The following is a 24,372-nucleotide window of genomic DNA, read 5'->3' on the forward strand; positions in this document are numbered from 1 at the left end:
CTGAATAAGGTGGGTGTCAAATGGATGAATGAGGGAATTAAGCATGAAATCTGAAAGAAGGCACTTTTGAGTATAAAGATTGATAAGTTGCTAAAAAAAGATCGGTTGGTAAGGACATGCTGATATTAAAGATACTGTAATTTCTGGCTACAGTCCAGAAATTACCTAATCAGGCCAAGAAAAACCCTCAGGAGTATTTTTCGACATGCAGCAAGTAGAGAGAGAAATAATTATGGCAAGATGATGTTAATGGATGAAAGTAGGAGATTGGTAACAGCTGCAGAGGATACAATCAATGCATTCAATGAGCAGTTCATCAGGGTGTTTCAAAGTGTAGAGAATGAAATGAGAGAACACTGAATGGTAAGCAACCAGAGATATATGAGGAGTTAAGTAAGTTAAATATCAATTAGGCAATAGGAGTTTATGACATATTGCCACATATCTTAAGTGAATGTTACATGGAGTTAGCATAAACCTTGGCCTACCTGTTTAACAAAAATCTTGCAACAGCACAAATTCCAAAGAAGCGGAAGGAAGGTAAAATTGTTCCACTTCACAAAGGTGGTGATAAGGATATGGCTACAAATTATAGGCATCTGTATATCTGGAGTTGTAGTTAAAGCATTCAAGAGGTTGGTGAGAGCTAGGACACAAAGGTGGGTTGATAACAGTGGTATTCTTTATCCTTACTACTATGGGTTTGCTAAAGGGAGGTAATGTTTTACCATCTTACTTATCTACTTTAACAAGGTGACAAATGCACTGGACAAGGGAGACACATTACAGTGGTATGCTTGGATTTTGCAAAGGCTTTTGATAGATTGCCAAACCACAAGCTGAAACAGATGGAATTGGATAACAGACTAGTGATAGCAGATGGAGTGAATGTAAATATTTGGCACTGCAATATCTCCAACCTGGATGGTATACCCATGTAAACACAGATTGAAAGAACGTTTTGGAATTCCCTTTGGCCTCATCTTCCTCCATGAGAGCTTCCTCTCAAATTAGTTTTGGCTTTTGCTGTATAGCTCATTTTTCTTTCCTGGGCCTTGCACAGGTCATGGACTTACTAACCACTTTCTTTATATACCCTCCAGAACTTTTTCTGCAATTTTCACTAATAATGCTAAACCTCAAGGGCTCACTTTAGTGAGTACGGGCATGGCAAACCCCGAGGCAGTGTAACTAGATGCTGGACCATGCCTTACTTCATGTAATATACATCTGTTATATTATTCTGTAGACTGGTTCCTCCCCTTCTTTCTTTGCTTCTTTCTCCTCTCCTTGCTCCTTCCCCCTGATGCTATTAGAGTATTCGAGGGCTAGGGGTGAATCTTTCCTATCTTGCTAAGTCATTTTGTCTTATGCAGCTACCAAAGGAGGCAAGCTAGCCTCAATAGGTGCCGGTCCCAAGCTCGGATAAATGGTGAGGGTTGATGTCAGGAAGGGCATCGGTCGTAAAACTTCACCCAGCTCTAGCTATGATATGAGTCAAAGAGAAAATGTTATAAAGGGCTAGGGCGTACCCCTTAAGCGATGTGCAGCCATATCACCCTACAGTTGTGAGAAGTGGACGAGGGCTACCGCATCAAGGGTGGGTGCGGTTAAAGAGGCGAGCCCAGCAGGTGGAGAGGATTTTGCAAGTGGGAACACTGAATGTTGGAAGCATGACTGGAAGGAGAAGAGAGGTGGCAGACATGACGAGGAAGCTGAACATTTTATGTGTGCAGGAAACAAGGTGGAAGGGGGGGGGAAGGCAAAGGAACTGGGAGATGGATATAAATTGTTCTACTCTGGAGCGAATAACGAGGGAAGAAATGGTGTAGGAATTGTGGTGTGTGGCAGAATGAAGGGCGAAGTACTGGAAGTGGGTAGAAGGAACGACAGGATCATGTGAATGAAATTGGGTCTTGGAGATGAGCGGGTGGTCGTATTATGCGTATATGCCCCGCAAGTTGGCTGTACAGCAGAGGAGAAAGATGAGTTCTGGAACATGTTAGATGAAGAAATGAGGGAACTGGAAGAAAACGAGATGTGATTGTCGGAGGAGACTTGAACGGACACATAGGGAGACAGAATAGAGACTGTGAAAGAGTGCATGGTGGCCACGGAGTGGGAATGATGAACCAGGAAGGAGAGAGGGTTGTGGACTTTGCAGTAGCGTTTGAACTGGCAATTGTGAACTCGTTTTTCTACAAGAGGGAAGAACATTTGATAACATTTAGGAGTGGTAACAACAGTTCACAAATTGACTACATTTTGACTAGAAGAAAACGTCTTAAGTTTGTGACAAATTGTAAAGTAATTCCAACAGATCAAGTGGCACAGCAACACCGACTGCTGTGTGCAGACTTTAAAATAAGATTGAAGATAAGAACCTCTGGAAGCCATGGGATGAAGACAATTAAGTGGTTTCACTTAAAAGAAGAGAGTGTGAGGAATCGTTTTAGGGAGAGGGTGTTAGAGAGGATTTCGGATGGACTGGAAAGTGTACAAGATTGGTAGAAACATAATTCAAAAGTAATCCGGAGCTGTGCAATTGAGGTGCTTGGTGAGACATCTGGAAAGATTAGAGAGGAGAAGGAGGGTTGGTGGTGGAATAATAATGTACAAGTGGCAGTGACAGCTAAGAGGAAGGCAAAGCAGAAGTGGGATGAGTTAAGAGTGGAAGAGGACAGAGGTGTACAGAGAGAGAAAGCAAGAAGCCAAGAGAGTTGTGGCACAGGCAAAGGCCATGGCATATCAAGATCTGTATGATCAATTAGAAACAAAGGAAGGACAGAGAAAAATTTACCAACTACCGAAATGTAGAAATAAAGCAGCAAAAGACATCTTACATGTGAGGCAGATCAAAGACGCTGAAGGAAGAGTATTATGGAGGGATATGGGCATAAGAAGCAGATGGAGAATATACTTTGAGGGACTTTTGAATGAGGAAAATGCAAGGACTCACAGAGAAGATGGGCAGCCTTCTGAGGGGATGGTGCAGAACATCAGTAGAGTGCAAGTGACGGAGGCCATGAAGAGGATGAGGAATGGAAAATCGGTGGGCCCCGACAGGATTCCAGCGGAGGCATGGAAGGCACCGGGGGAAGAGGGAATTGATCTGCTGTAGGACCTGTTCATGAAAGTTTGCCAACAGGAAAATATACCTGAAGAATAGAGGGAGAGTACTCTTGTCCCCATCTACAAGGGTAAAGGGGATGCACAAGACCGTAAAAATTACAGAGGAATAAAGTTGATGTCCCACACAATGAAAATCCTAGAAAGGGTTCTGGATGGAAGATTGAGGAAGGAGGTGGAGATTGCAAAGAAACAATTTGGGTTCATGCCTGGTAGATCAACAACAGATGCTATCTTTGGGTTGCGGCAGATGATGGAAAAGTTTCGAGAGAAACAATGGGAGCTACATCTGGCATTTATTGATCTGGAGAAAGCATACGATAGAGTGCCAAGGCAAGAAGTCTGGAGGTGTTTGAGGGAGAAGAAGGTTCCAGAGAAATATGTCAGGTTGGTGCGGGAGATGTACAGAAATGTGAAGACAAGTGTTCGGACCTGTCTGGGACAGACAGAAAGTTTTCAAGTAACAGTTGGCTTGTATCAAGGGTCAGCATTAAGTCTGTTTCTGTTTAACATTTTGATGGAGGTGGTGACGGAGGAAGTGAGAGAAGATGCACCTTGGACAATGCTGTGTGCAGATTCAAGAAGAGAAGTGGGAACTAGACTGGAAAGATGGAGAAAAGTACTGGAAGAGAGAGGTATGAGACTGAGCAGAAGTAAGACAAAGTATATGTGTTGCACAGTGGGCGGCAGCCAGAAGACAGATCTGGAGCCGGAAGGAAATATCATCAGGAAGGTGAGGGACTTTAGATACTTAGGTTCAACAGTGGAAGAAGATGGAGGAGCTGAGAAGGAAGTGGGATACAGGATACAAGCGGGCTGAAGGAACTGAAGGGAGATGGCTGGAGTGTTATGCGATAAGACGGTGCCGATCAATCTGAAAGGCAAAATCTATAGGACAGTAGTGAGGCCAGCTATGACGTATGCTATAGAAACTGTGGTCCTGAGGAAAAATAACATCAGCAGGATGGAAGTAGCAGAGATGAGAATGCTTAGGTGGATGTGCAGTGTGACCAGAAAGGATCGTCTCAGAAATGACTATGTGAGGAGAACAGTGAAAGTTATGAACTTAGGAGTGAAGATACAGGAGGCAAGGTTGACATGGTTTGGTCATGTGATGAGGAGGGAGGATGAATATGTGGGAAGAAGGGTCATGCAGATGGATGTGCAAGGAAGGAGAACGCGTGGGCGGCCAAAGAAGAGATGGAGGGAGCTTGTAGAAGAGGACTTGAGGATGAACTTGGATGTGGTGACAGCCCAAGACAGGAGGATGTGGAGGAGACTCATCATCAACAGTGACCCCACTTAAGTGGGAGAAGCTGCAGAAGAAGAATGCTAGTGATTTATTTAACTTATACCCAGTTTATCCTGTCGACTCTAGGTATACAGTCTGATACTGCTTTCTTCAAACATCTCTTGACTACCTTCCTATGTACTGCTAACATATTTCTCATCCATATTCTTATGCCATGGCATTTCTCTAACTGGCTCCTCTGTTATATAATCATCTGTTTTGTAAATATACACAAATTCCTAACTGAAATTTCTGTGTGTCAATCTGCCAGGTACAGACAACATGAATGCTCTCCCTCACTTCGAGGTGGTGTGGCTTCCTTCATTACTGCCAAGTTCTCTGAGTTATCTCCATAACATGCTGTCTCTGGTAATTATAACTTTTTTTTTTTGCTACCTGTGACTGTTCCTCCTTCCAGTCTATACCCCATAATAATTACTTGATCTGCACTCACTATTATGATTTGTCAATGCATACTGCCTGTTATTCTGCATTCCTGTCCTACTGATGTACTTCTAATTTTTTTTTTTTTTTTGGCTTCAATTCTTCTATCAATAGTATCCCCCCCCCCACCCTATACTCTCTATCCTCTCTAAAAATACTATTATACCCCTTGCATTATATTTCTATGTTATCCTCTATCAATTAAGTGTCTCTAATGCATATAATCCTTTTGGCCAAATTGAACTAATCAATGACAAAAACTTCCAGTTATTCCAAATACTGACATTATTATACATAAAATGCATTATCCCTTTCATCCCACAGCCTCACCAACACATTACACTGATTATCCTACTCAAGATCAGAACCTGAGAGCTACATTCAGCATCAAATCATCATTCTCCCACTTGCTCACCTCTAGGATATATGCACTCACACGCTCTCCTGTATCTCTTTAAATACTCCAGTTTCTGTTATTGTACACTTGTGAACTCTTGCTGCAAACAGTACTTTCTTAAAAAAAAACTAACTCAGAATCCATTGAAATTCAAACTATTTGCATTATGTAGATCTTTTTATCAATCGAACTCACTCCTTGCATCCACAAACTCCATCCCATTCTGTTACACATTGACTCATCTGCAATTATGTTGGCCCTCTTCTTAATTTGCCTCTATCATACCATCTTTTCTTATCATACCATTTTTGTCAGAAGTATCAGAAACAAGAGGGAGGAGCTTTTGGCATTGGCTAGTGAAACCTTGCCAAAAGTTAGAGGCATTAATGAGACTTGGTTAACAGTAGATGATGTAGTTACAGGGATAGAATGTGAAGGATTTAGTATTTTCAGGGAAGACAGAGAAGATAAGGGTAGGATTACTGCTGATGATAGCAGATGAATTACAGCCAAAAAAGAATAGGAGATAGGCACAAGGGTGGCTGATCATTTGAAGCAGTCTGGTGAGATCAAGGACAGTAAGATAAATACAGTTGGTTGTTGCTGTAGGCCATGGAGTTCCACAGATTATCTGGAAGACATGCATCAGCAAATTAGTACGAGAGTAATGTGGGCAAATATGAGAATGGGGAACTGGACAATGAGACTTATTTGTGCCTATGGTCCCACAGAAGGTTCTACTAAGGTAGAAGTGGAGGAATTTTTTGAGGCTTTAGAAAAAGCAACTGACACAATGAAAAAGGAAAAGTTGGTCCTTGTTGGGGATCTAAATAGTAGAGTAGGAAATGATTGTGAGACATACAAAAATATTTTGGGAAAATTTGGAGAAAAGAGCAAAGCTAATAATAATGGCAAATATCTGTTGGATTTCTGCTCAGGACATGGACTGGTTATTACTAACACGATGTTCCAACATAAAAATGTGCACAAATTCACATGGAGAGAAGAGGCTAGGAATAAGAAAAGTCTCATTGACTATGTTATTGTTGATAGTGAAGTTTTCTCCCTGGTGCAGGACACCAGAGTGTACAGAGGATTTGAAATTGGAAGTGATCACTATTTAGTCTTGAGCAGGATAAAATTGAATTTCATATTGAAAAGAATAACATGTAAGAAAGTTTTAAAGCGAATAAAAGTTGAGCAGCTCTCAGATGTAAACTGTAGACTAAAATACAGAAATATTATTGAAAAGAAAATGAAAGAGTTTGAGAACAGGAATCAAACCTTGGAGATTCAGTGGCAAACTCTGAAGGAAACATTGATTGATTCTGCCAGAGAGGCATGTGGTGAGGTTGTGTGCAAAGATAAAAAAATCAGAACTCCCTGGTGGACACAGGAAGTTAAAGAGGCAGTGAAGGAAAAGAAGAAAGCATATCAAAAGTTCCTGGCAAATAAGTCAGCTTTTACTCTTACAGAATACAGAGACAAATGTAAGAAAGCTAAACAGTGTGTAAAACTAGCTAAACAAAAGTCATGGGAGGACTTTGGCAAGAATATAGAAAATAAATATCAAGAAGGTGGCAAAATATTCTGGAGGTTGTTGAAGAAGCTTAGGAATGGAGGAAAGAATGCTGTAAAAGGAATTAGAGATGATAAAGGTGAAATGAAAACAGGAGAAAAAGATATCCTTGAAGTATGGAGTAATTACTTTGAAAAACTGCTAAATGAAACAAGCAGTGATGACAGCACAGTGATAAAAAACACTGACCAGGCATGCAGTCAGGAATACATATCCATACTTGAAGTAGAAAAAGCCATCAAAGGCTTGAAATGTGGAAAGGCAGCAGGAGTAGATGATATTCGACCAGAAATGCTGAAGTATGGTGGTATAAGAGTCTTACAGTGGCTGCACTGCATAGTTCAGAAAGCCTGGACAGAGGGACGAATTCCCGATGATTGGAGTAGAGCTCTCATAGTACCCATATATAAAAAGGGAAATAAAACTGAATGTGAGAATTACAGAGGTATTTCCCTACTGAGTGTTCCTGGCAAGATCTATGCAAGTATACTTGAGAAACGGTTGAGAAGAATTGTGGAAGAAAAGCTTGGTGAAGAACAAGCTGGATTCAGGGCAAATAGAGGCTGTCAGGATCAGATCTTCACTTTACGACAAATAGTCGAGAAAGCATGGGAATATAACAAAGATCTGTATTTAAGTTTTGTCGATTTAGAAAAGGCATATGACAAGGTGCCAATGGGGCATTATATCAAGCAATACTTAGTCTTTATTTGAGTTGTGAGTCAGCAGTTAGAATTGAAGGAAGTACAGGAAGATGGTTTAATGTTAAATCTGGTGTGAGACAAGGATGTACATTATCCCCTCTGTTATTCATTATCTATATGGATCACATTATGAAGGAATGTGGTATTAAACCTGATATAAAAATTGGAGATGTTAATGTCAGCTCTTTGCTTTATGCGGATGATGTTATACTTCTAAATAAATCCGCTACAAGTCTGCAAGAGTCTTTGACTAAATTGAATAGCTGTTGTAATAAATATGGTATGAAGGTCAGCAATAAAAAGACAAAGACAATGAAAATAGGCAGAATCATTGAAAATGTCAACTGTGTTGTGAATGGAGAACCTGTGGAACAAGTAAAACATTTCAGCTACTTAGGCACAATTTTTACTGAAGATGGTAAACTAAATATAGAAATAGACAACAGAATCAGCAAAGCTGGTATCGTGGGAAGTCAATTGAATAAATTCATATGGAATAAGAAAGAAATTAGTCGGAACACTAAATTAGCTGTATACAAGACTGTGTTCAAACCAATTTTAACTTATGGATCTGAGAGCTGGGTCAGAAGTAAAACACTTGACCAAAGACTAGAGACCGCAGATATGAGAGTCCTGAGAAAGATTAGAGGCGTGAACAGATGGCATCAATGGCAATATCATATTAAAAATGAGGATATTAGGAAAGAACTTGACATTGTCAGCATCCAGGAATGTGTTAGCAGAGCTAATCTCAGATGGTATGGTCACTTAAATAGAATGGGAGAGGAAAGATTAGCAAAACAAGTGTTGTCTGCCAGGTTGGCAGGAAAACGACCCAGAGGAAGACCAAGATATAGGTGGATTGATACGGTACAAAGTGCCTTAGACGATAGAAATATAAGATCTGATAATGTTGGAGTCTTGACAAGTAACAGACTGATTTGGAGGAAAATTGTAGATAGGAAGTTAGTAATGATGTAATTTTTTCATGTAGTACTGTCATATCCTGTACACCCCTTGAGGGTACATGGCAGGAATTTGATGATGATGATGATGACTAAGGGTGTGAGAGCATTGAATCTGGTCATAGGATCAGAAGAGCTATCCACAGCTAAGGTGGCCACATTGCCTCTGACTGGTGAAAGTGAACATGCAGTCTTGACTTGGGAGATTGCAAAACATGAGGAATATTCTGTCAAGGAGTATATGTGGAACTACAAGGCAGATGATTATGACAAGCTTAGGAGGAAGCTTAAATCTGTGCCATGACATATAACACTGCAGGGTAAGGATGTTAGTAGTACATGGGAGATAGTTAAAGTCCAGACCACAGGTGGTCTGCAGGCAGACTTAAATAAATAAATCTATATATTTTAATTATCCAAACAAAACAAATTAAAATTGAAGAAGTAAAAATTATTGAAATACAATGGATACTTAAAAAACCAACAAATAGAGGCAGAATGTTCATTCCATGAACATTCTGCATTCTGCCGCTACAATAATGATGAGTAATAAAAGAGGAGTGAAGTGAACAACAATATGGTTTTATTGTTTCCATCTTCCTTTGCTGTTTTGTCAGATCTGAAGTAAACGTGTTATCCACATTTCAACCAATTGTTTGTTGTTTATTGATTTTTATTATTGAAGGTTTTCCTCCTTCAACCAAGGCTCAGTATATCTTCAAAAGTGCTAAGAGATACTTGGACAAAGTGTGTCGTAAGTTAACCCCAGTATTTATATATTTTTCGGAAACATGTTTTTAATAATGGAGAAGTGGCTTAGAACTAGGACTTTGAAAAGCAAAGCAAATGAAACAGGCTAACCCTAATTGTGATAACTTGTTGTAACGGTGGGTAAATCTGATACTATTAAAGTAGAAGAAACAAGTAGTTCAAAGAAAAAGTATAGTAGGAAATATAATAGTTCATATTTGGAATTCGGGTTTACTTGGTGTGGAGATGAAAGTGAACAGAAACCTTAATGTGTTTTGTGTTATGAAGTGTTGTCGAACGAGTGCATGAAATGAAACTAGCAAAACCCCAAAGACATTTAGAAAGTAAACATTGTGATGTGAAAAATAAGCCAATTGAATTTTTTCAGCGATGCTTAGGGACATTAAGCCATGGGAAAGATATAGTTTCGGCCATGGGTTCGATTAATAGCAAGGCACTGGAAGCATCCTATTTCTTTAAGTTTGCACACGGTGAAAACAGGGAAACCTCATTCTATCAGGGAAAATTTAGTACTTCCAACTATAAAAGATATGAAACTATGTTTGGCAACAAGTTAGTAAAAGATGTTGATTTGATTCGTCTTTCAAATGACACTGTCGTCACAGAATTAATGATATGGCAAGTGACGTAGAATCTCAGTTAATCAAAAGAGTTAAGAGCCCCTATTATGCGTTATGAATAGACGAGACTAATGATGTTACAAATGATGCGCAGTTAATGTGCTACGTAAGATATGCACATAATAACATTCATGACGTTATTCTGTTGTAGAACATTGTCATCCCCCAAACAACTGTAGAAGAAATATTTCACACTCTCAATAATTACATAATACACAAAAGGGAACCAGTGGGAAAAATGTATGGGCTTCTGTTCAGATGGGGCTCTCACCCTTACAGGCAGGCATAGTGGGGTTGTTTCTAAGATCAAGGAAGTAGCTCCGGATACGAACTGGGTACATTGTTTTATACATAGGAAAGCGTTAGCCTCCAAAGGAATGACACCAGAATTTAAAACTGTGCTACACAACGCAGTAAAGCTAGTTAATTTTATTAAGGCTCAACCATTAAAAGAAAGGTTATTTTCAGTACTCTGCGATGAAATTGGCAGTGAATATATACAGCTTTTGCTTCCTTCTGAAATTAGCTGGCTTTCCTGAGGCAAAGTATTAACGAGGTTATTTCAATTGAGGCAAGAAGTTTTATTGTTTGTAATTATGATTTTGCATCACTCCTTATTGATGAAGCATGGTTATCAACACCATTCTATCTTTCAGACATTTTTTTCAAAATTAAATGAACTAAATCTCTCCCTTCAGGGAAATTCTTTAACTTTTCTTGATGCCTACGACAAAATAAAGGCATTCGAGAAAAAACTGGTGTTATGGATTAGTTATGTAAAAGACAGACAATTTGAACCTTTTCCAAAATTGGAATCCTTTTTAATGGAAAATGATATTTTTGTTGATTCTGAGTTTCTGGAAAGGATTTGTGGCTACCTCAAAACTCTGAAACAGAATTTCGAAACATATTTTCCAAATAACTTTCATAAGAAATTTCGGTGAGTTCGTGATCTATTTCAGGCTTACAGTCACGAGAACGACCTTTGGTTATCAAAAAAAAGAACAGGATGAGAAAGTGGTGGAGAAGATTTACAGGTGAATGATCCAGATGGTGAGTGGCGTTTGGAATGTTCCCTGTGAGGATAGATTGAGGGTGTGTGAATTGCAGAAGTTGGTTGATACGAGAAAAAGAGTGTGTGTGGGGGGGGAGATGATAGAAACATATAAGTTGCCTAAAGGCTTTTATAAGATTGACGCAGGGAAAATGTTTCATCACTTAGCTAGAGACACCAGAATAAAAGGTCATCCTTGGAAGTTGAATAAAGGGGTGTTTAGTAGGGGTGAGGACTAAATTTTTTGCTTGGGGAGTTGTGAATGAGTTGCCAGAATCAGTTGTGAGTGCTTTGTTTGTTAATGGGTTCATGAAGAGGTATAATACATTGTGTGGATAGTTCATGTCTCCCATGATGAGTCTTCGGATTCCATGAAGGTGCTCACATAATAATACCATGGGAGCAGACTCGCAGTCCTCTTATTCACTTATACAAAAAACCATTTGGTATCCTCTTGCATTCCACACTTGTTGCCTGTCAGATCATTCGTACCTGCCAAAATAATCTCCTTTGCTTTCACGGTACGCATCCTTATAGCATTACTTATGTTCTTAATCTAAACTGGAACCACATTGAAGAAAAAAAAGCATTAAAATTCTTTGGTATCCATTAGATTTATCTTAAGATATAAACAATTATTCATGATTTAATTAGTGACTCACGAAGTTATTAATTTGTTCTGTGTTTTGATAAAGAATTTGTCAACATTATATTAAAAATTAAATAGAGATTATTACTTTTCATATCTAATCTCATGTTTATCTTTGGATACTGTAATGGCATTTGATAGTCACCACTGTAAGTAATAATCTGCCTTCTTCTTCTCTCTCTTCCATCATCTATGTGGATGATGATGAGGCCAAATGAACTCTTTCTACTTCTGTCTGTCCCTGGGGAGTCCGAACAATTCTGCCCAGTTTGGTGTCGCTTGTTGTGATTTGGTTTTCAGGTCCTCTTTTATTTTGTCCATCCATCAAATTCTGGGCAGAATTGGATTTGTTTGGATTTGGATTGTTTGCCTTCCATCATTGTATACAGGACTTTAGTTGGTAATCTTTCTTTTCAAATTCCGGTCACATGGCCAAATCATCACAGTCTTCTTTCTTGGATTTTGTCTATTATTGTTATTTCTTGTTTTAGTTGTTTCCTTATGTCTTTGTTTCTTAGTCTATCCAGCAGAGATACTCCGAGTAATCTTCTTAGCCAACCCATTTCAGTAGTTAAGAATTTTTTCTCTTCAGCTTTTTTGAGATTTTAGCATTCACTTCCATAGAGAAGTATTGGGAGGACCATTGCCTCATAGATTCTTACTTTCGTTACTTGTTTGATATCTCTTGACTTCCATATTTTATTTAGTTGTCCAAAAGTTTGGGATGCTTGGCTAATTCATCTATTTGTATCTTTAGTAATTTCACCATTGTACTCAATTACTCCTCCAAGGTAGGTGACATTTTCTACCTGCTCTAGATTGTTACTATCAATTTCCGGACTGGTGTTTCTTTTTTCCTATTTGCATAATTTTTGTTTTGTCTATATTTAGATTTAATCCAAATTTCATACAGTCTTCCTTTATTTTATCAGAAATTCGTTGTAGATCTTCTTCCATGCTTGCAAGTAATGCAATGTTGTCTGCAAATTTTAAGTTTGTTATATTTTCCTCATATATTTTGATTCCAGAGTTTTCTTTGTTTAAGGCCTTACTGGTTGCTTCTTCCAGTGTAAGATTAAACAGGTCGGGTAACAGACTGCATCCCTGTCTTACTCCACTCTCTGTGTGGAACCAGTTGGTTAAGGTGTCCTCCACTCATACTGCACTTTCAGATTTTTCATATAGTTTCTTTATTATTCTTATAGTTTTGTTCTGAATTCCAAATTCTTTCATAGTTTCCCATAGTTCTCTTCTATGAATTGAATCAAATGCCTGGCAAAAGTCTATGAAATTTATACAGCAATTTTGGTTGTACTCTAGCATCTTTTCTATTAGCTGTCTTAAGGTGAATAATTGATCAATTATGCTTCATTCTGGTCTGAAACCTGCTTGCTCTTCTCCTAATGCTAGTTCTATATATGGCTTAATTTGTATTTGGAGTACTTTCATAAAAACCTTTCTTGGAATACTGAGGAGGATAATGCCTCTGTAATTATTGCATTTTGTTTTATCTCCTTTTTTGTATATAGGAGTTATATACAAAATATAACTCCTATATTGTATATAGGACTTATATACAATACCTACTGATTTGGTCCAATCAGTAGGTATTGCTTCATTTTTGTAGATCCTTTCAAATAATGTTTTTAATAGTTCCAGAAGTTGTTCCTTTCCTGCTTTTAAGAATTCTTCATGTATCTGATCAATACCTGGTGCTTTCCTAGTTTTAAGTTTATCTATGCTGTGTGCTATTGTTTTTTTCATAAAGATATTTCTTTCCTCTTCCATTTCAGTGACTGAAATAATAACATCCTGAGAGCTGTTTTTATTATATAAGTCTCTAAAGTATTCTTACCATCTGGCCATTCCTTTTGTTTGACTTTCCATTAGTTGTCCCTCTTTCTTTTTGATCATTATCGTTTTTGTTGTCCATTCTTATTAATTTGATCTATTTGTTTATATAATCCATGGAGGTTATTTTCTTTTGATAGCTTCTCTGTCATTTTGCATTTTTCTCCTTTTCTCCTTTAGTCACTTATTCCAGGTCCAATCCTTTTTACTTTCTCTTCCTGTGTAACCTATTGTATTTTCTGCTGATTTTAATATTATTTCCTTTAATTTGCACCAATGTTCTCTGATGCTCATATTCTGTTTTGGTAATTCCTTCAAGTTTTTATCTAGTTCTAGTTGATATTTTCTTAGAATATTATTGTACTAGCTTATGATCTGACCCACAGTCTGCAGCAAAGGATCTGCAGTTTAGGATACTTGATTTCCATCTTTAGTTTACAATAATATAGTCGATCATATTCTTGGTTTGTCCATCTGGTGATATCCATGTCCATTTTCTTTGGGGTTTTTGTTGTTTAAAATAATCTGTAGTTAATTTTTATTGTAATGTTGATATACATCTTGGTCAAACAATGAACCGTAGTATGAATAAAAACATTCAGTTCACATCTGATAAAATGGGACAATGCACTTGCTATCTATCAAGATCTGTAAATTATATTTCTTCAATCTATCCTTGTTGCTACATTCTGCAGTTCTTTGGGTCCAGGGCATGCTTTGGAAATGGTTGTCACTACTTTTGATATGCAGTGCACTAAGCTTTTATTTTCTTCTCATTAAGATATATGAAAAATGCATATATCAACTCCACTAATAGGATATAATTAAAAGCTGCTTTTTTAAATTCTAGCCTGCTCAGAAAGTATCAAAATGAATTTGAATTAGAATTTCCTCAGGAGACTTCCTCTCAGTTATCTATAAATAATTAATGAAACTGTAATGCAAAAATAAAATAAAATAAATAAAAAGAAAGAAAGAAAGCTTGCCAGGAAAATTATGATAGAGGAAAAAATGACAGTAACATAATTTGCATATGCAGTTTTAAAATTATATAAGAATAGAAAAATTCAACTTATATTCAAGAATATTATTAGTGGAATGTACAAACCTGTAAGTATCTGTTCTTTTCTTTGCATGATCTGTTAAATCTACAATGTGGATTAAGTCATCAACATAACACTGAATATTTCTCTCAGGAATTCCACGAAGCCTTGCAAATAAATACAGCATTTCTGTGCCAGTAAGTCGATCAAGTAATGCATCAAACTGAGGACAATAACCTATGTATGACTGAAACTATAAGAAAACTTAAGTGATACAAGCATAATTTGAAATTCTGAGTTATAGCTAAATTCAGCAATATTTTAAATTGATATATTATTACATGTCATCTCCACAGAATGACTACTGCTCTCTAGCTGGAAAGATGTGGAATTGAATCCTCTGTAGAATGGAATGAATATTTATAAGGATATCAACTGAAAGAGTCTGTTAGTTGGTCTGATAAAGAGATGGCATAGTTTTCTATCCCTATAAAACTAAAATGATATCCCCATTTATTTGCCTACCTGTCCAGCTTATTCAAATCGTCCTGAAGGGTTACCACAACGGCACCATTACTAATAATCCTTCCAAGCTTCACATCATCAGCAAACAACTGAATATCTTCTTGCAATCCATTGACAGCATCATGGATATAAAGATTAAACAATATTGGTCCCAGTACTGAGCCCTGAGGGACTTCACTTGTAATCTTCTGTCTCCTTGATACTGCTCCCTTATACACAAATCTTTGATATCTATCAGACAGCCAATTCACTAACTTGATGTCCAAACCTATATGCTGTAGCATAATTATCAGTCACCACTCTGTCAAATGCCTTTTGTAAAAGAAAAAAGGTAGTTATATGCCTTTCCCTCATCAACCATCCTTGTTGCTTTGTTGTTATAAAAAGCAATTAGGTTACTAAAACAAGAGTGCCTCTTAACAAATCCAGGCTGATCCTCATATATACTATTAGCCTCATCTGTTCTATGCTGTATATGATTTCTGATTAATTTCTTCAAAATCTTAACAATAGAAGAAATACAAACTGGCCCATAGTTTGACACCTCCATTCTACTATCACTTTATCTTATCCTTCTTCCACTCCGTGAGCACATTTTCTATAGCCAGACTTTCACTGAAATGCCAAGTTCAACAGAACTATCATTCCCTTAAAACATGTGGTAAATCCCATCCAGTCCATTGCCTTACTGACATCCAGAGAACTTGGAATTTGTAACACCCTCTCCTCTTGCAATTCCAAACCTTGAACCCTCCCCATCCCTTTAGTTATAAAACTATTTTTTTCCAGGATGAAATATCCTTTCCTCGGGGGCTCACTTTAGTGAGTATGGGCGTGGCAAACCCAAGGTACCTGATGCTGGACCATGCCTTACTTCATGTAATATACATCTGTTATATTATCTGTAGACTGGTCCCTCCTCTTTCTCCCTTGCTTCTTTCTTTCTTCTCTTCTTGCTCTTTCCCCCGAATGCTATTAGAGTATTCAAGGAGAGTCTTTCCTATTTTGCTGTGTCATTTCGTCTTGTGCTAACAGGACATTATTAAACACTGTAATATGATCAGGCCATCGAAAATGTTCATACCACATCGTCTGTCATGCAGGTTACCAAAGGATGCGTTCGGGTTTTAGGCAGAGGGGGACCTGTTCGAAAAATATGTTATAGTCTCCCTTAGACACCACTCCTCAGCACTCTGCTAGAGGAAACTCCATCAATGGGCCTGCTACCTGTTTGGGATGGTGTTTAGAGACAGCGCAAAGAAATGGTTCTGCAAAGGGATGGAAATGGCTACGACAACGGCACCAGACTATGGCTTCAGGCAACTGGAATATCTTCTCTCTGACAGGAAAGGAGTTGGAACTGGTCGAGGAAGCCAAGCGCTACCGGCTAGACTTAGTCAGGCTTTCTTCGACCAGGAGGAGAGGCTCTGGATCTGTCAACCTGGATAAAGGGTGGAAGCTCTACTATTCTGGTGTGAGCCCAACAATGTCTGCTAAGGCGCCGGGGTGGGGATACTCACAAGCCCCCAGCTGTCAGACTGTGTTGCTGAGTGGATCCCATTGGGGGGACGGGTGTGTGTGTTAAGGCTTCAGATGAAAAACCATGATTTGGCTGTGGTGCAAGCCTATGCACCTAATCTGGAGTCAGAATACTCTGCCTTCCTAGAGGAAGTGGATGCTGCTTTTGACAGGGTGGCAGATATGGAATCAGTCCTGCTAATGGGTGGCTTCGTCAGGGGTGCCGTTCTTCGTTGGAAAGAACGGCGCCCCTGATCTTAACGTGAATGGGTTGAAATTATTGGACTTCTGCTGTACTAACAGCCTGTCCATAATGAATACCTTCTTCCAGCACCGAGAAGTCCATAAGTATACCTGGTACAGGGATAAACTAGAACAAGGGTCTCTGATTGACTTCTTTATAGTCTCAGCAGACCTATTTTCCTCAGTGTTGGACGTTCGTGTGAAAAGAGGGGCAGAACTGTCAACTGACCACCACCTTGTTGTGTGCAGTCTACGGCTTCAGAAACCAGATGCTACCATCAACACCAGTAGGCCTAAGCAGCTATACTGTGTGAAATGGGAGGCATTGGAAAATGAGGCTGTGAGGAAGAATTTTGCCGATGACATTTCCTCCAGGTTCAAAGAGATTCCCAAGCATACTGCAGATGTTGATGAGGAGTGGGAGCTGTTCAGAACAGCTGTCACTGCCTCTGCACTCTCATGCTGTGGCAACAGGCAGTTAGAAAAGGAAACCTTGGTGGAACCAAGAAGTCCAAAAACTGTCCGGGCAAAAAAAGGAGTCCTACCTAACATGGCTTAGGGTCAGGTCACCTCAGATGTGTTTGCGGTAGATTGAGGCACAAAAAGCTGCTGCTGAGGCAGTAAAGACAGCAAAGCAGAAGGCTTGGGAATCCTTTGGAGAAAGATTAGACTCATCCTATGCAAATGCAAACAAAGTATTCTGGCAGACCATCTTCCGCCTTCGAGGGAGAAAATCGTGCACAGCAAGGGCAATTAAGGCCTCTGATGGTGCACTTTTAACAACCGAGAAGGATATCCTCCACAGATGGAGGGAATACTTTGAGAGCCTTCTTAACCCACGTGGCCCAGCAGTTGTGGACATCCAAGAGATGCAGATCGGGGCAATAACTAGTCTCACAGCAGAAGTCCATTTAGCAATAAAATCGGGCAAGGCTGCTGGCGATGATGAAATTCAGCCCGAAATGATAAACGCCTTAAATCGAGACAGTGTTCCCTGACTGACTCGAGTGTGTCAGGCTGCTTGGATATCTGGGCGAGCACCAAAGCAATGGCAGACAGGCATAATAATACCAGACTTCAAGAAGGGAGACCAGAAGGATTGCAGTAACTATCGTGGCATCTCTCTGCTCTGCCTGCCTGGGAAAGTGTATGCTAGGTGCTTGGAATGACGGTGCAGGAGTATAGTTGAGTCAAAGTTCCAGGAAGAACAATGTGGCTTTCGTCCTGATAGAAGCACAACTGACCAAATCTTCACTTTAAGGCAAGTCTTTGAGAAATCTTGGGAATATACCAAGAATGTCTACACATGTTTTGTGGAGTTGGAGAAGGCATATGACCAGATTCCTTGGGATAAGCTTTGGCAAGTAGTACAGAAGTATGGAGTGGATGGCTAACTATTAGCTGCCATCAAGTCCCTGTATGAATGCCCAGAGTTTTGTGTCAGGGTAAACAGCACAAAGTCTGAACCTTTCACAGTCTCCGTTGGCCTCCGCCAAGGGTGTGTTCTGTCACCCCCTCCTTTTCATAATATTTATAGACTGGATTGATAGGCACAGCCGAGGCAGTGAGTGTATCAGAATCGGAAGACATAGCATTGGACATCTGCTTTTTGCAGATGACGTAGTTCTGCTTAGCTCTTCCACAGATGACCTCCAGCAGACCCTGGATAGGTTTGTAGCTGTTTGTACAGACACTGGAATGAGGATCAGTGTGGCCAAAACTGAAACATTGGTGGTCTCAAGACAACCATCCCAGTGCACTCTACATGTAAGTGGAGTCCCAGTGAGGCAGGTGGAGAAGTTTAAATATCTTAGGTCCATATTCACGAATGATGGAAAATGGGACGAAGAGCTAGATACTCGAATTGGCATAGCAAGCTCAATATTGCGGGAGTTTGGCCGTTCGGTAGTATTGAAGCACGAGTTAAGCCAGAAGGCAAAGCTGGCTGTCTTCAATACAGTCTATGTCCCCCCATCCTCACCTATGGTCATGAGAGTTGGGTAATGACTGAAAGAAGGCGGACACAAATCCAAGCGGCTGAAATGAGGTTCCTTTGGGGGTTGCGGGGCTGACAATACTCAGCAGAGTCAGAAGCTCTGCAATTCTGGAAATCCTCAATATTCAACCGCTGCTTCTCCGTGTTGAGAGATCATAGTTACGTTGGTACGGGCACCTGGTCAGAATGCCACAAGAGAGGCTCCCTCAGCAGGCCCTCTTTGCCAAGCCAGAGGGTGGGAGGCCACATGGAAGGCCAAGGACTTGCTGGATAGATTATATCCAAAACCTTTGGTGGACACGTTTGGGAATCCCACCAAAGCACCTGAGCTTGGTGGCAGAGGATCATGACCATTGGAAGGTCCTCTTGCAGCTGTTGTCCCCACAACCCAATTAGGAAAGGTGGGCCTTGAAGATGTATGTATGAAATATCCCAATATAGTGATCATTAATAACTCTACTAAGTTACTCGACTCCCATTTTCATCTAACAGTGTCATTCTTCCAAAGTTATTTTTTCACTCACTGGCCATATAATAATAGAATTTCTTTGGATTTTTCTTGGATCTCAGGACTAATCTCTTCTCATAGTTAACATTCCTAGCTTGAGTCTTATATTTCTCATACAATTGTTCTCCACCCCTCTTCTTATACTTTTTTGCTAGCCTCCTTTTCATCTCCAGTCTCCATTAGTCATCCGCTTTACACCAAATCTTGTTCTCTTTTTCACTTGAAGTATACAACTTGCTATTGTTACTAATAATTATTTCTTAACTAGTTCCCATGGTAATCTCTCTCTCCCAAGACGATTTCCAAAATTATTATAATCACCCACTTTACAATTCCAAATAAATTGCCTTATTCCTGATATTTCTGCATGTCTATTCATCCCCCAAGTCAAAACTACGTGGTTACTCTCAAAAACTGGGACTGGTATAACATTTCAGATAGAATCCCACAATCTTATACCAAGACCAAATACCAAACTCTTTAGACATGTTCCTTCTATTACATGTTGCCTAAAGCATTTGTCCCTGAAGAATTAAAGAATTCCATTTCCTTACTATTACATACTGTTTCCTCTTCCCAATTTATACTGCTGTTGTTAAAATCTCCCATATTGATCACTTATTTTACACTTACCTGACTCAAATATCTAAACATTTCCTGCTCCTCAAATACTCTTTATTCACTGGACTATAACAACATTCTGCTAAATATTCCATACTGCCCACCTCCACCTCACACCATATCCATTCAAAACTATTAGTGCCATTTCTCTTCAACTCCTCCACACTGAGAGGACACAATTTATCACTTATCATAAGCAATACTCCCCCATCATGTCTGCCAAACTATGCTATACCCTCCTATTTCTGTTAGTAATCATCTTCCAGCAACAACATGTTTCAATGATCTTTGGACCAGCTGAAGCTATAAGTGCCACTAATTCAGCTTTTTATTCCTGATTCTCCTGGCATTTGTATAAAGAAATATCAACTAATTATCATATTTTTATACCTATTATTATTCCCCCAGACACCATTTGACTCTGCATTATGTATGTCTTACCTTTCTAAGTGTCTATTCCAAAGAGGCTGTTCTTACTTCTATCCACCTTAACAAGTTGCCCTGTACTAATACTCTCACTTGCTTCGAAAACAACATTCATTCCAGATGCCTATATCCTTCTTTGTTCAAATGTAGTCCATCTTTAATACATAGCTCTCTTCTATCCTCAAAGGCACTCCAGTAATCCATGTAATCCACTCCTCTCTTTCAACACATTCTAACTATCATACCATTCATTATTGATGCTCTCCTTCTCATATCTGCATTATGTTAATTATGTTTCCAGATTATGTTAGTTAGTTATTCACATGTGACGTCACTGCACTCTGTATGGTTACTCCTGTTCCCTAGTCTTTGAGGGAGCAGATAAGGGTTGCTAGCTTTCCGTGGTTTACATAGGGTTTTGGGAGTGAAGCCTTCTGCTGGAAGAAGAGTGGTAGGATCACAGATGTCATTTCCACACAGAGTTAGTAGGATAATCACAAACATCCATTCCCACAGGATTCAAACCCGCAGCTTCTTGGCTGGAGAGCAGATATGCTAACCAGATGGTCTCCAGATTATGTAAAAAATAAAAATACAAAAAATTACACAAAAATTATAGCATCGTGTTGTTTAACGAAATTGACAACGCAGACTAGATCATAACTAAAATATTTAATTATTACTTCCTGTATTTATTATTATTATTACATGAAACCTTCAGGGAGTCCAAAGACTCATCGAGGGAAGGTACCCACTCTACAACTCTCCATCTACACCAATCCACCAACTACTTTCATCATCTACAACCAACGGCATCTACCACCAACTACCACCACTAGTATTTTCACGCAAACAATCACAAATATCCATGCCCATGGCGGGATTCGAACCCACAGCCTTTTGGTTGGAGAGAGGATACCCTAACCACTCGGCCAACCAGGCTGGCAAAATTAATACCTTTGACGATGGGATTCGAACCCACACAGGGAGACCCCAATGGATTAGCAGTCCATCGCCTTAACCACTCGGCCACCTCGTCCTACAATTTCTTCTTCTTCTTCAGCAACTTCAGGGATTAATACACTGGTATTAAACATGGGCATGCAGTCACAAAGATGTTTATCATATTTGTATACCTATTATTATTCTCTAAAGAGGCTGTTCCTACTCCTATCCTCAGGTAAATCCAGAGGTTGTCTGGTCTTTGGGAGAGCAGATAAGGGTCGCTAGCTTTCTGTGGTTTACAAGTGGTTACAAGATTGTGCTTTAAGATCTTGGCCACCTTTTCTGATATGCCACAAATATAAGGGATGTGATGAATTTGCTTCGGGGGTGGGAGGAGAGAATATATGGTGTTAAAATTTGTATAGAAAAGCTCAAGTGTTGTTCATTATTATTATTATCTGAGACCTCTAGGGAGTCAAGGATTCATCGATGGAGACTGTAAATCACCCAAACCAGCTATCATACTTTCCCTTAAATTCATTCACACTAGATGCACTTACTACCCTTAAAGGCAAACTATTCCACTCACTCACTGCTCTCTGGGAGAAAAACCTAGCTCTTACCCCTTTCTTGACTGTGAACAAACTTAACTTCCATGGATGCCTCCCCCCCCATGTTCTCTCCCCACCTTTCATATGATGAAAAAGTTCATCAGTTGAAATCCTATAACATTCATTCAAAAGTTTATAGACCTCTATCATATCACCCCTCTTTCTCCTGTTAACCACAGTTTGCAATCCACATACTTGCAATCTGTCCTCATAACCTAAATCCCATAATCCAGATATAATCTTTGTAATTCTTCTTTGCACCTTTTCCACAGCTTCTTTATCCCCTTGGAACCCAGGAGACCAAATCTGTGGCCAGTAATCCAGGTGTGGTCTTATCAAATCCTTATAAAGAGGCAAAATGACTTCCCTATCCTTACATGTCAAGGTTCACTTCAACATCGCAATTATCCTCTGAGTTGTATTTGCAACTTTTGCTATGTGACCTTTGAACTTTAAATTCTTATCCACCAATACACCAAGATCCCTTGCCTCTTCAGTTTCTTGCATAACCCCGCTAACATAATATGCTGCTGGAACTCTAATCATGGCAAAGTGCATAACTTTACACTTACTAACATTAAACTGACAGCCATTTTTGTTTGCTCAAATTTCCAGTCTATTCAAATCATTTTGTAATTGCTGAATATCAATAGCATCCCTGATTGCCCTGCCTGTCTTTACAACATCGACAAACACTTGCACATCTGATGATAAATCCTGCCTGATGTTGTTAATGTATAGATTGACCAATAATGGTCCAAGTACTGAACCGTGAGGTACACCACTGGTTACCTTAAATCTGGCAAATCCACAGCCACTGTATATACCTTTTTGATATCTGTCTATCAGCCATTCCCTGATCCGAGCAAGAGATTATATTCAATCCCATATGCTTCCAGTGTGTGTGTGTGTGTGTGTAGGAGGGTGGTCCAAAAAGTTCTCGGCCTAACAATGAAAAAACAAATTTATAATTTCAAAATTATTTTCATTTTTCAACATAATCTCCCTTTAGACTAATACACTTATTCCAGTGATGCTCCAGCACCATTATCCCATCCCTATAGTGGTTCTCAGTAAGATCTGCAAAATACCCCTCTACAGATGCAATCACCTCTTGATTTGAAAAAAAAAAATGCTGACCAGTGAGGAAGAGTTTTAGTTTTGGGAAGAGAGAGAAGTCAGAGGGAACCAAATCTGGGGAATAGAGTGGATGTTCCAGCAATTCATAGTGCAGATGTTTTAATTTTCCCATTACCAAAATACCTTTGTGGGCAGGTGCATTGTCCTGATGAAAGATGATGTTTTTCTTCTGTAAACCGGGTCTTTTCTCACGAATTTTTTCATCTAGTCTGGTTAAAAGATCGGAATAATATTCCCTAGTTATTGTTTTACCCTTTTCCAGATAATTAATAAACAAAATGCCTTTAGCATCCCAAAACACTGATGCCATGAACCTTCCTGCTGATGGAACCGACTTTGTCTTCTTTGGTGCTGAACAACCGGCTTCTGTGCACTGTTTTGACTGCTGTTTGGATTCTGGTGTGTGTAATGGCGAATCCAAGTCTCATCCATAGTAACAATCGATGCACAAAATCAGTTTTATTCTTGTTAAAACACTCCAAGCACTGTTTGGAGATTTTCATTAAGTGCATTTTTGATCTGCTATGAGCAAGCGTAGCACCCATCTTGTGCAAAGCTTTTTCATATGCAATTCTTTATGCAAAATATATCCTACACATTCTTTTGAAATGCCTATAGTCTCAGCAATTTTACAAACTTTGACTTGCCGGTCATCCATTACCATATCTTGCACTTGATCAATGATTTCTGGTGTTGTTACACTTTTTGGATGTCCTTCACGTGGATCACCTTCAAGGCTGGTACGGCCACATTTAAACTCGGCAGCCCATTTCTTAATTGTCAAAAACGAAGGAGAAGAGTGCCCATAAACTTTTATGAACTTCGAATGAATTTCTTTTGCCGTTTAATCTTTTATAAAGAATTTTATAACTGCAGACAAAACTTTTGCTTCTGACAGCTGTATAAAACAAACTACTTGATAGAATGACTTGCTATTTCACATGGATGCTTATGACAGATGTACCAACTTAAAAAAAAAACTCTTGCTGATAGTGTTGCCATGTATGGTCGAGGCCAAGAATGTTTCAGACCACCCTCGTATCTTTATCACGTTTGCATACCATAGCTGAACTTTCACACACATTGTTCCAATTCCTCCCTTGATGATCAAGTTTCTCTGACTTTGTGCATTATGTCTTATACCAAGAAATAAATTCTCCAGGCCTCTGATGCCAAATGAATTCAAGTGCAGGCCATCATTGTTATACAAGTCTTTTCTGCTATCAAACACACCCCACACATTGAAAACCTCGCATCCATATCTTCTACAAAGATCTTTATTATGCATAATAAAAATTCTTAATGGCATAACTAACACCAAGAGGGAAAAATTACATTTATT

General features: G+C 39.2%; 1 protein-coding gene and 1 non-coding gene across 2 annotated transcripts in view; both read right to left on the bottom strand.

The window, feature by feature from the left end:
• Positions 1-24,372, bottom strand: part of LOC150101354 (phospholipid-transporting ATPase ABCA3-like) — a 305,741-nt gene that overhangs the window by 86,048 nt on the left and 195,321 nt on the right. The window contains exon 12 of the mRNA XM_090400778.1: positions 14,563-14,750. Within this exon, the coding sequence (XP_090256904.1) occupies positions 14,563-14,750 (188 nt within the window). The remainder of the gene's footprint in view (positions 1-14,562; positions 14,751-24,372) is intronic.
• On the bottom strand, positions 21,294-21,374 carry TRNAS-GCU (transfer RNA serine (anticodon GCU)). The gene has a single exon. It is a non-coding gene; the product is annotated as a tRNA-Ser (tRNA).

This window comes from Typopeltis vanoorti, chromosome 11, assembly GCF_054136105.1.
Source record: "Typopeltis vanoorti isolate ZY-2024b chromosome 11, IOZ_Tvanoo_1.0, whole genome shotgun sequence".
NCBI classification, from domain to species: Eukaryota; Metazoa; Arthropoda; class Arachnida; order Uropygi; family Thelyphonidae; genus Typopeltis; species Typopeltis vanoorti.